Consider the following 12,597-nt stretch of genomic DNA (forward strand, 5'->3'; position numbering starts at 1 on the left):
GTCTCCTGTTCTTTCTTCAGGACCTGTCAAAGGACCTGTGGTGACATCACTGTGCTCATCACATGATCCATCACCCCCTCGTCGGCGTACTGTAGTTCAGCTGCTATTCAGAGAACAATTCAATAAATTAGATATCAGTAGTAATGTATGTGCCTTGGGATTTATCCAGTCCTGCCTTAAAGGGATTGTCTTATCACAGAACGCCCCACGGATATGAGAGCCTCAGAGTCCTAGACACCAGTAAAACATTTTCAGGGGATGTTGATCATTTGCTGTGCAGTAATCTTTACAAGGGAGAGGTAGTAGGTTGGATTTTAGGACCACGTCCACAATAATTGACCAGTGGCCCTGTGTATGCCGCCCCTGGTTTCTTCTGTGCTGCTTGATGCAGGCGGCCCATAGGATCATTAAGTGGAGACCTCTGATGTGTGCATAGCTCCCAGAAAACTAGGTTTACTTTTCTAACTAGTATTTTATTCCCACGCAGGTCTGTGTAACTTAATACGCCGAGGCTTATATCAATTCTCCCCTAACACCTGGGTATACAGCAGAATAACATGAAATGATTAAATGTAGAAAGGCCTTCTGGTGCACAGTATCCGAATCTTATTTCCATATAAATAACCTTCTCTACTTCATCTACATTTAGTTGAAGTATTTATTTCCAGGTCTCTCGGGAATCTGTCTCTCCCAGGTAATCTTTTCAGAAAAATGACCTTCTGATTAGATGAATTTGACCATGAGAATGGCTGCCATTGAATGTAGCGCTGCTGAGGCGCAGGATATCCCAGATCGCTGGCGATCCGGACGCTGGGAGTGTTATTGATTTGATTTTATTTTTTTTAGACGCTGTGTAAATGCCCTTAACGAATTGGCCCAGGGCTGATTATGGCCGTCCGTTCTCGCAGTGATTAATGTGCTTAGGTGAACGGTGGGAGCAGTGAATGTGCGGTGGCCGCACTAGATCCTGCTATATCTTCTAGGTTTCAGAAGGGACTGCACTTCCAGCTCTTATCCATGGAAGTTTGGAGTAAGTTTAACATCTGGCTAACCCCCCTGCTTGTACTGTAAGCGTTCCCTGCTCCGAGGGTCCCCGGGCCTCTGCTCACAAGTGTTTGAAGTTGGTTGTATTGCCTTTGTTTCCTTTGTGAGCTATTCCCACAGATCACCTCTGCGGTCTCTTGTACAGCCTGCAGATAGGCGCACGCTCTTTGTGTTTTACTTACACAGCAACCAGTGTTATTGGTATGTAGCCATTTGTTTTTGCTGGCTTTTCATGTGGTTTCTGTACGTAATCTCAACACTTTACGTACCATTGATTTTTATTTTTTATTTTCAAGTGGATGAAAGTACAGCCCGATAATCCAGTTCATATAGTCAGGTTGGCTCGGGGACAGTGATCGATAAGAACAGCAAAACTGCCCCATCAATCACAGGAGCCACTATATGGAAGCGCCAATGTGTAAAGTTTCATTGAGAAATTACTGCCTTGTAAAACCGTAAGGTCCTCTGCATTACCTGTTAACACGTCCGTTTACTGCATAGCATTTCCATTTGTCTGTATTTTACGTAGCCTATTACATGGACAATTACTGTGTAGCTTTACTGTAGTTTCTTTTTGCATATAGGGTGAACAGCGATCCCCTAACCTGCGGAGCAAGCACCATTTAGAGGTCTAATAGCAGCTTTCTATTGCAGTAGTATGCATATATTAGGGAATATAGAAGTTTAGGAGAAGGTGAAACAAAGGTCCAGGGGTTTCCTGGACTTGGACATTGATAGGCTATACTTAGAATAGGCCATCAATATCAGATTGGTGGGGGTCTGACGCAAGGAAGTCTTAGTCCCCCTTCTTTATTTGTTGTTCACAGCTTTGTGCATTTTGTGGATAGATCACAAAAATGGAACGCCCAGGATAGAAGCTGATGTCTCCTCCCCATCGCTCCGATAGTAGTAATTGGCATACGGAGCAGGAGACTGTAACTGGGGCACAGCGGGCGAACGGAATAATAGTAGGTGCAGGGAGATCCCTGGGCGCCGCTCTATGTAGCCTGGTAACTTAACTAAGTCTGAACCCATAACAAAGGTCCTCCTATCATTGGTGGCGCCGTGCGCCCGCCCCTCCTCCGCCCCTCTCTCCCCATTGGTGGCAGCACAGGGAGAGGGGTTCACTGCTTCCTTCTCCCCTGTGCTCCTGAGGGAACATGAGCGCACTGACAGCAGCGCGCTCATGTTCAGAGACACTAAACTGCGCAGCAGCACAGGCCAGTATCGAAAAAATGGAAATCCTGGTATCGTATCGATATCCGGACAAAAGTATCGATTGGGTATCGAAATTTCGATACCCGCAACAACCCTAGGTGAGAGTGCAGGAGATTATGGATAACCATGACTCTTCTCAGGTAGATTTGACTCTTTTCGAGGCCTGGGCTGCAATGGTTAAGATGCTGGTTCTCAGCAACCACTTACTTATAGCTGATGAGTGACACATCGCTGAAATCGGCATTTCTGTCACTACTTTATACTGCCCTCAGTACGGTCAGCATAAAGTTGATGACAGGTTCCCTTTAACTTGTAGAGTGGTAAATGGATGCCTCCTACTGAAGAATTTAATGAATTCTAAAATCTTGAAATCTGAAAGCCTCTGCCTGCATAGCAAATATAGTATATACACTTCTATAACCCTTCTGTGCTAAAGGTACAACAGGGAAGAGATCTGTCTGCTGCAACAGATCCAGAGGGTGAGCGATGGACTCCTTTGACTTATAATGATGTGCGTCAGGGTTTCCATCATTTATCTTCAGTATTGCACTGCATAGTCTGCTATTCTTCCCATTGAAGGTGATTGAAACCTTAACAGAAGGTCTCAGCTGTAATGTCTACAGAGCCGAATAGTCTAGTGCAGGGGAAATAATCCCTGCCAGTATATATACGGTAACCCCTGCACTGCCAATTCAGGGGTTACTACATATACATAGACTAGCAGTGGCAGTGCAAAAGTCGGCAAAAGCGCCATAAAGAAACTGTGTAAATCCAGCCTGCCCTGTGGGGAGGATAGGAACAGCAGCACTGGCAGGAGAGGGAGAAAATAGGTTAGAGTAGCCGGGCTTAGTGACGCAGCGGGTGGGCGTTCTTAAGCCTGGATTAAACTGGCAGCTAGTCTGCCAGATCCTCGCTAACGATCTTTCGTTGTAACTTTCATTAGCATTGATCTGGCAGTGTAAGGGTACTTTCACACTAGCGTTTTTCTTTTCCGGCACTGAGTTCCGTCATAGGGGCTTAATACCGGAAAAGAACTGATTAATTTCATCCTCATGCATTCTGAATGGAGAGAAACCTGTTCAGGATGCATCAGGATGTCTTCAGTTCAGTCACTTAACAGCGTTTTGGATGGAGGAAAGACCGCAGCATGCTGCGGTATTCACTCCGTCCAAAATTCCGAATCAGTTGCCAGAAATTGAAATGTATTAGTGCCGGAAACCGGAATGCGGAGTCCGTTCTTCCGGTCTGCGCATGCGCAGACCATTAAAAATGTGAAAAGAAAAATTGAAACTGATTCGGATCCGTCTACAAATGCTCTCCATTTGCATGCAGATTGCCTGATCTGGCAGGCAGTTTCGGCGACGGACCTGCTTGCCGGATCACTCTGCCGCAAGTGTGAAAGTAGCCTAAGGCTATTTTCACACTTGTGGCAGTGTGATCCGGCAAGCAGTTCCATCGTCGGAACTGTTTGCCGGATCCGCCGATCTGGGTGTGACTGAAACCCTGCATGCACAGACCGGAAGGACGGATCTGGTATTTTGAATGCCGTATCCGGCACTAATACATTCCTATGGGGAAAAATGGCATTCAGGCAAGTCTTCACTTTTTTTCGCCGGAGATGAAACCGTAGCATGCTACGATTTAATCTTTTGCCTGATCAGTCAAAATGACTGAACTGAAGACATCCTGATGCATCCTGAACAGATTACTCTCCATTCAGAATGAATGGGGATATGCCTGATCAGTTCTCTTCCGGCATTGAGCCCCTGTGACGGAACTCTATGCCGGAAAAGAAAACCGCTAGTGTGAAAGTACCCTAATACTGCTGCCGAGGGTCTGCTCGTTCATCGGGCAATACCAATCTTACAACAGGTTAAAAAATCATGGTTTTCCAGAGGCGGATCGTGGTGTCAGACAATGATTCAGTATAGGGATGTGTGATGGCATTGGCGATCACTATTCCCCATACTCTGGAGGAGATCGCTGCATGTAATATCAGCGCCTCCTCCTCTGACGAGCAGGTGATTGCCGGAAAGGAACGCTTCAATCGCTAGCCTTTAGTGGCGTGGTGGGCGGGCCAAATTGGTTTGACGATTCTGTAAACAAAACTATTAGTCTACTTTCATACTGGCGTTTTGACTTTCCATTTGTGAGATCCATTCAGGGCTCTCACAAGCGGTCCAAAATGGATGAGTTTAGCCCTTAATGCATTCTGAATGGAAAAGGATCCGCTCAGATTGCATCAGTTTGCTTCCATTACGTCTCCATTCCACTTTGGAGGCGGACACCAAAACGCGGCAAGCAGCGTTTTGGTGTACATCTGACGAAACTTAGCCAAACAGATCTGTTCTGACATACAATGTAAGTCAATGGGGACGGATCCGTTTTCTATGGCACAATAGAAAACGTATCCGTCCTCCATTGACTTTCAATGGTGTCAAGATGGATCCGTCTTGGCTATGTTAAAGATAATACAAACGGATCCGTTGTGAACGGATGCAGACGTTTGTATTATCTGAATGGATCCATCTGTGCAGATCCATGACAGATCCGCACCAAACGAGAGTGAAAGTAGCCTTAATCGCCCAGCCCTTGTCACAACTATTCAAGAAACTAAGTTGACATTGATATTTTAAATGTCATTAACACTTGATATTATGTTGGTATTGTAGTGTTTCAGTTGTAGAGTTGCTGACTGCATTGTCATTCAGTTGCATTGTGTGAACAAGGTACATAATTTCCTCCCCTTTAAGGCTGGGTTTACATGTCACGTTTTGGCTCGGGATGCGTCCGGGGTGCATTGTGGCAAACCCGCGCGAGTAGGTACGCAATTTCAGTCAGTTTTGACTGCAATTGCGTTTTGTTGTTCAGTTTTTATCGCGCGGGTGCAATGCGTTTTGTACGCGCGTTATAAAAAACTGAATGTGGTACCCAGACCCGAACTTCTGCACTGAAGTTCGGGTTTGGGTTCGGTGTTGTGTAGATGTAATTATTTTCCCTTATAACATGGTTATAAGGGAAAATAATAGCATTCTTTAATACAGAATGCTTAGTAGAAGGTCAATTGAGGATTAAAAAATAAATAAAAAATTAACTCACCTCCTCCAATTGATCGCGTAGCTGCCGGTCTCCTGTTCTTTCTTCAGGACCTGTCAAAGGACCTGTGGTGATGTCACGGAGCTCATCACATAGACCAATCACATGGTCCATCACCACGGTGATGGACCATGTGATGTGAAGTCACCACAGGTTCTTTAGCCGGCAGCTCATGATTAAAGAAGTAAGAAGAGATCGGCAACTACGCGATAATTTATTTTTATTTTTTAACCCTCAATTGACCTTCTACTAAGCATTCTGTATTAAAGAATGCTATTATTTTCCCATGTTATAAGGGAAAAGAATACAGTGAATAGACTTTCATCTTAGCAAACATGTTTGAAAATCGCACCGCATCCGCACTTGCTTGCGGATGCTTGCGATTTTCACGCAGCCCCATACACTTCTATGGGGCCTGCATTGCGTGAAAAACGCACAATATAGAGCATGCTGCGATTTTCATGCAACGCACAAGTGATGCATGAAAATCACAGCTAATGTGCACAGCCCCATAGAAGTGAATGGGTCCGGATTCAGTGCGGTTGCAATGCGTTCACCTCACGCATTGCAACCGCGCGGAAATCTCGCCCGTGTGAACCCAGCCTAATAAAGACCTCATGTAAAATCTCATTAGCCTTTCTCTCTAAACACTACCATAGACTAAATTCAGATTATTATGAGCGTTCACCAGATGAATTGCATTGTCGTTTATTGCCTCTCCCATATGATCGTGTGACAAATTTACTAGAAATCTCCTTTAAGTTTTGTGGGCATCTTCACTGAGTAACTGAAAAAGTGAATTGGAGAGCGGATTACACAGGCCTCATTCATATATTCATATTTTATTCAGGGGCTTAAATTGTGTTTTATTTTATTTTTTTCAAAAATGAAGAATAAGGGCAGGAATTCTTTTAGGGAGTATAGTTTTTAGGCAGTAACCTACATAAAATGTGAGGTGCCTTCTCACACTGCAGATTTTGTTGCAAAAATTTCCACAACTGTTCCATTCACCTAAATGGGGCTTGCAGAAGTCCATGTGCCTGCTGCCCTATTCAAATGAATTAGACAGATTTTCAGTTTGCAACAAAAACTGCCGTAGTGCCTCTGTAGCGCCTGCCGTAGTGCCTCTGTAGCGCCTGCCGTAGTGCCTCTGTCGCGCCTGCCGTAGTGCCTCTGTCGCGCCTGCCGTAGTGCCTACGTAGCGCCTGTTGTGGTACCCGCTGTAGTGCCCACTGTGTTGCAATTAGCTGCTGGGTGGAGCCTCTTCCTCTTACTGGAATAAACACTGTTTTCAAAGATATCCAGAAGGAAAGGGTATTGGCAGCTACAGTGGTGACCACGGCTCTTCACCTGGGGCAAAACAGAGGTCTGCTGTGCAGAAAATGATATTGTATGTGTGCTTTGCCCTTCCTGTTATCATATGAGCTATTTATGGGAGAGGAACAAGACTGGCAAATCCTGCAGGAAAGCGAAATACCGTTCAGCTTCTTCCAGGAAAGTGAAGTAGTTCAGAAGCTGGACAGCCCTCACTCGGGCAATCTGTTTTTCTCATTTGGAAGTTCTCTTCCCTTCCTGTGAGCACAATCAATTAGGAACCCTGGATGCCCTGTAGCCCAAAGTTGTCCTGAACGGTCACACGGTCTGGGAGCATCATCTCAGCAGGCATGTCCCCGAGCAGGTGCAGCCATGTTGGCAGATGGGTCACTATAGTTATTTCATTTTCCATATAAGAATGTCGGGACAGCAAATGTAGGATAATCCACATGGTGGGTGAGGTCTCATAGCTATAGATTCCTGGTAAAGTCTATTAAAGATTTCTCAGTAACTGTAGCTGGAAGATTAATTAGGAAAGAATTGAGTAAGTGTATACTATATTACATAACTATGTTATTTATGATGCTGCACCAAGAAATGCACACATGCAGTAGAGTACATCAGCAGGACTGACCCTATGAAACCAGGCACCCTGCCTGTTATGGTTGATCCTGCTGATGAAAATGATCCCTGGTTGCACCATTCCAAAAAAAAAACCCACTTTTATTCTGTATGCAAAGTAAATGTATGCTTAGTAAAATGTGCCTTGAGGGGTAAAAAAATAATAATAATTAACTCACATCATCCACAGCCGGCATCGTTTTCTTTTAGGACCTGCAAAAGGACCTTTGACGTAATCACCCTCACGGTGAGCGCGATTACATAATCAAAGTTCTCTTTGCAGGTCCTGAAAGAAGAAAAAAGACGACGATGCCGGCTGCGCGATCAAGTGGATGAGGGGAGTTATGTTTTTATTCAATTTAACCCTCAATTGACATTATACTTAGCATTCTGTATTAAAGAATGCTATTATTTTCCATTATAACCATGTTATAATGAAAAATAATAAAATCTACAGAACACCAAAACCAAACCCGAACTTAAGTGAAGAAGTTCGGATCTGGCTACTGCATTCAGTTTTTTCTCACGCGCGTGCAAAACGCAATGCACTCGCGCTGAAAAAAACTGAACATCGGAACGCAATCGCAGACAAAACTGACTGCAATTGCGTGCCTACTCGTGTGGTTTTCCCGCAATGCACGCTGAAACCATCCGGCCCTCACCCGCGACGCCCGTGTGAAGGGGGTCCTAAAAGTATATTTTTTTTCTCAGGAACATTTCAACTGATTTTCACAAGACAGGTTTTAATCAGCAGGATCAACCTTAGGCTACTTTCACACTTGCGGCAGAGAGATCCGGCAAGCAGTTCCGTCGCCGGAACTGCCTGCCGGATCAGGCAAAATGTATGCTAACTGATGGCATTAGTAAGACTGATCAGGATCCTGATCAGTCTTAAAAATGCCTGATCAGTCGAAAAAATGCATTGAAATGCCGGATCCGTCTTTCCGGTGTCATCCGGCAAAAACGGATCCGGCAATTATTTTTTCACCTTTTTTTCAGTCTGCGCATGCGCATACCGGAAGGACGGATCCGGCATTCCGGTATTCTGAATGCCGGATCCGGCACTAATACATTCCTATGGGAAAAAATGCCTGATCCGGCATTCAGGCAAGTCTTCAGTTTTTTTAGCCGGAGATAAAACCGTAGCATGCTGCGGTTTTCTCTTTTGCCTGATCAGTCAAAACGACTGAACTGAAGACATCCTGATGCAAACTGAACGGATTTCTCTCCATTCAGAATGCATGGGGACATACCTGATCAGTTCTTTTCCGGTATAGAGCCCCTGTGACGGAACTCTATGCCGGAAAAGAACAACGCAAGTGTGAAAGTAGCCTTACCAGGTAGCATCTTTAATAGGGTTTATCATGGTACCAGTTGCTCTTTTAAACATTTCTACCTGTTTTCATTACTATTGTGATACATAATAAATTTATATTTATGTAATATTTTGAATGGTGAGGTAAGAATGTCATCCACTGCACAGGACTCCGCATACTGAATAGTGAGTAGTACGGGGACCTTGGACAACCAGTTACCATTTTCTGTCCTACAGGAGAGTGCGAGAGCGGGGAGCTGGATGTCCGGGACAGACAGGGGAGGTGTTTGCATCTTTGTATGTGTGCAGCTCAAGTTATATCAGGAAAACCCCAGTCACTATAGTAATGGTACTGTGGCACTGACTTCAGACTACTGCCCCCCTGTAGTGGTCCCTACACTGTGGTTCGATGTCAGCATGCAGTCTGAACAGGTGGTTATTCTCAGTTTGTCTTCACCATTGCTTAATATACCCAATGGAGGGTCTGAAAGCCTGTCCAGACCTCACCCTCAGAACTCATCTATACGACACTGCACATGGAAAAATAGAATCTTTACAGCGATTTTAAGTGAACCCAGACTTTTCAAATGGAAAGCATGTGCAGTTTCCATTTGGAGCGGCTGTTTCACATTGAGATTTTCTTTCAACTGACGTGGCTGAGAGTGACATGGCGGCGCGCTGGGCCGGGAGTGACATGGCGGCGCGCTGGGCCGGGAGTGACATGGCGGCGCGCTGGGCCGGGAGTGACATGGCGGCGCGCTGGGCCGGGAGTGACATGGCGGCGCGCTGGGCCGGGAGTGACATGGCGGCGCGCTGGGCCGGGAGTGACATGGCGGCGCGCTGGGCCGGGAGTGACATGGCGGCGCGCTGGGGCGGGAGTGACATGGCGGCGCGCTGGGGCGGGAGTGACATGGCGGCGCGCTGGGCCGGGAGTGACATGACTGAGGATGCTGGGTGAATGTCTTTGTTCTGTATTTTGGTGTCTAATTACGCTGTTTCCATGTAGAATCTTGTTTATCGGTGCTGATACAGGACATCAGACCAGTGAGAGGTAAAGATGATATACAATGTGAGTCAAAAGTCTCACCACACCCTTTTATTTTAGAAGCGAAAGGGAAAATAAAATATCAGAATACCCCAGCAAGTAATGGGTGAGGGGGCGTAACTTTTACGCTGTATCCGGAACATGGCCGCTTTCTTGAAAGGGACCATATTGGATCAAGGGCAAATTTGTCCAATGGTAAGGGGGTCATGTAGCATATCAAAGACCAGAATTTTCTCAGAAATCGATTACTACAATCAGATTTGCAATATTTATTTTGGTTCAAAAGTTATTAACACAGAAATTTGCAACAACAACTGGGAACGTTCCCTGTGATGCACAGCTATTTAAGTCTACTTTCACACTAGCGCTTTTTGCGGATCCGTCATGGATCTTCAAAAACGCTTCTGTTACAATAATACAACCGCCTGCATCTGTCATGAACGGATCTGATTGTATTATGTCTTCTATAGCCATGACGCATCCATCTTGAACACCATTGAAAGTCAATGGGGGACGGATCCGTTTTCTATTGTGCCTGATTGTGTCAGAGAAAACGGATCCGTCCCCATTGACTTACATTGTGTGCCAGGACGGATCAGTTTGGCTCAGTTTAATCAGACAAACTGTTTTGGTGTCCGTCTCCAAAGCGTAATGGGGAATGAACTGATGAAAACTGATGCATTCTGAGCTGATCCTTTTTCATTCAGAATGCATTAGGGAAAAACTGATCCGGATCTCACAAACGGAAAGCCAGTGTATTTGTTTGACATTCCTAGACTCCTAACATGATGTAAGGTAGGTACTTTATTGTGAAGGTAGCCCTATGTATTCAGTCAGTATGAATGCTGAAGTAATTGTTGTACTGTATGCAGTTAGGATGGGGCAGGCGGCGGGGACATCTGCTGACCTTTGCAGGCCGGCCTCTAGGTGGTTTGTGGATAGGGTTTTATCTACCTTATGGATGGTCAGGCTGATGGCACCTCCGCATTGAAGTTCAGCCCTTGCAACTTAAAATTAATTTAATTTCCTGAGAGCAGGTGAGTCTTATCCCTTCCCTCAGCAGATTCTTTCTTCTTGCCGGACAGCGGACATACTTGGAGCCATCACCTCATTCAGTTTTTCACCACTCTTTAATCTATTGCCCTGCACCTTGACCAATATCTGCAATGACAGAGCCAGTCATTATGGTTCTTAATTAGGAGACATTTTCTAGTTTTGCAGGCTTGGGACCCGTGTAATGTACCTGCAGAAAAGATGTCAGGGGTGTGGGGCCTTAAAGGGACACTGACAGGCGAAATCAGCATATATAGTTAGATATATCACATTACAGGTCTTATAGAGTCTTTTAAAAGCATATAACTATCCCCCCTGTCCACCTTATAAAGAGCGAAATATAAAGTTTTATAACCTGCTTCTCCGTTCAGCAATCTGCCCAAGGGGCGGCGTTTCATGTGAAAATGCGCCCAGCCAGCCTTCCCAACTGCCGTTCTTAAGCCCCGCCCAGCTCATCATTATTCACTTCGCTGGGCGGGGCTAGAACTCTCCCCAGTCCCGATCCTGCGCAATTCAATCCTCCCGGCATCGCTCATGCCCAATCTTCTGCGCCTGCGCCCCGCCCCGCCGTCGGACGCACTATAATTAGCCCCTTATATGATGTGAGTGAGCAGCGCTCTGAAGCGCTGCTCTGAACAGTGCATGGCTGAGGCAGCTGCAGCCTCAGCCATGCACTGTTCAGAGCAGCGCTTCAGAGCGCTGCTCACTCACATCATATAAGGGGTTAATTATAGTGCGTCGCACGGCGGGGCGCAGGTGCAGAAGATTGGGCATGAGCGATGCCGGGAGGATTGAATTGCGGAAAATCGGGATTGGGGAGAGTTCTAGCCCCGCCCAGCGAAGTGAATAATGATGAGCTGGGCGGGGCTTAAGAACGGCAGTTGGGAAGGCTGGCTGGGCGCATTTTCACATGAAACGCCGCCCCTTGGGCAGATTGCTGACCGCAGATGCAGGTTATAAAACTTTATATTTCGCTCTTTATAAGGTGGACAGGGGGGATAGTTATATGCTTTTAAAAGACTCTATAAGACCTGTAATGTGATATATCTAACTATATATGCTGATTTCGCCTGTCAGTGTCCCTTTAAGGACTTGCTGTACTTTCAGGGATTGAAACATGTTGTGTATTCAAATTTTTCTTTATCAAATCTTGGGCTCTGTTCACACCGGTGTTCAGAGCCTCTGTTGCCTTCATGTTGCCAGACGTACCATTTGCTCTCACCCGAGGTATCTTGTCACCCCTTAGAGATGAGTTTTGTGGATATGATGAATCTATTGTGTGTCTACTCATTGGTTTATCATCTCTCCCTTCCCCTACAAAAAAAATGGGGGCAAGTGGTGTAATGGATAAAAAGGCTCCAGAATGCATCCTTCCCTGGATGACTAGCAGTTACTCCACTCCTATTTTTACTAAAACTAATGTGCCTTCCGAACACAACTTTCACTGGAGTGTAAGGATGACCATTATACTATATTCACATTGCTGAAAAGCACAAGGATGTTCATGTACTGTGTATGTAACCCATGTAAAATATAAAAAAAGTTTAGGGCTGTGGAGTCGTTAAGCCAAAGTTCTGACTCCGACTCCTTCATAAATGGGCACTAATGTAGTAATAAGACATTCTCTGTAGTAAAATGGTGACATCATGCTTTCTCTATCTATCATGGGAGAGATCAGGATACTTAAAGCGAACCTTTCACCTGGATTTCACTTACTAAACTATCAAAAGTACCTTATAGATCATCCTCATTGTGTTAGCACACGGTCTTGTCCCGCTTTTCTATGATGTATATGCATGGAAAAATCGCTTTATAAAGTACTCTTCTCTAGCTCCACAAGTCACGTTAGAAGTCAAGGGGGTAGCCCTTCCCTCACTCCAGGCTGTAACTC

General features: G+C 45.4%; 1 protein-coding gene across 4 annotated transcripts in view; it reads left to right on the plus strand.

Annotated features, from left to right (window-relative positions):
* MCC (MCC regulator of WNT signaling pathway) overlaps positions 1 to 12,597 on the plus strand; it is a 315,415-nt gene that overhangs the window by 98,862 nt on the left and 203,956 nt on the right. The window contains exon 3 of one of the 4 annotated variants that reach the window (XM_040421631.1): positions 9,641 to 9,648. The exons of the other annotated variants lie outside the window; for them this stretch is intronic. Within the exon in view, the coding sequence (XP_040277565.1) occupies positions 9,641 to 9,648 (8 nt within the window). The remainder of the gene's footprint in view (positions 1 to 9,640; positions 9,649 to 12,597) is intronic. 4 annotated transcript variants of the gene reach the window in all.

The sequence above is a fragment of the Bufo bufo genome, chromosome 2 (genome assembly GCF_905171765.1).
Source record: "Bufo bufo chromosome 2, aBufBuf1.1, whole genome shotgun sequence".
In the NCBI taxonomy this organism is placed as follows: Eukaryota; Metazoa; Chordata; class Amphibia; order Anura; family Bufonidae; genus Bufo; species Bufo bufo.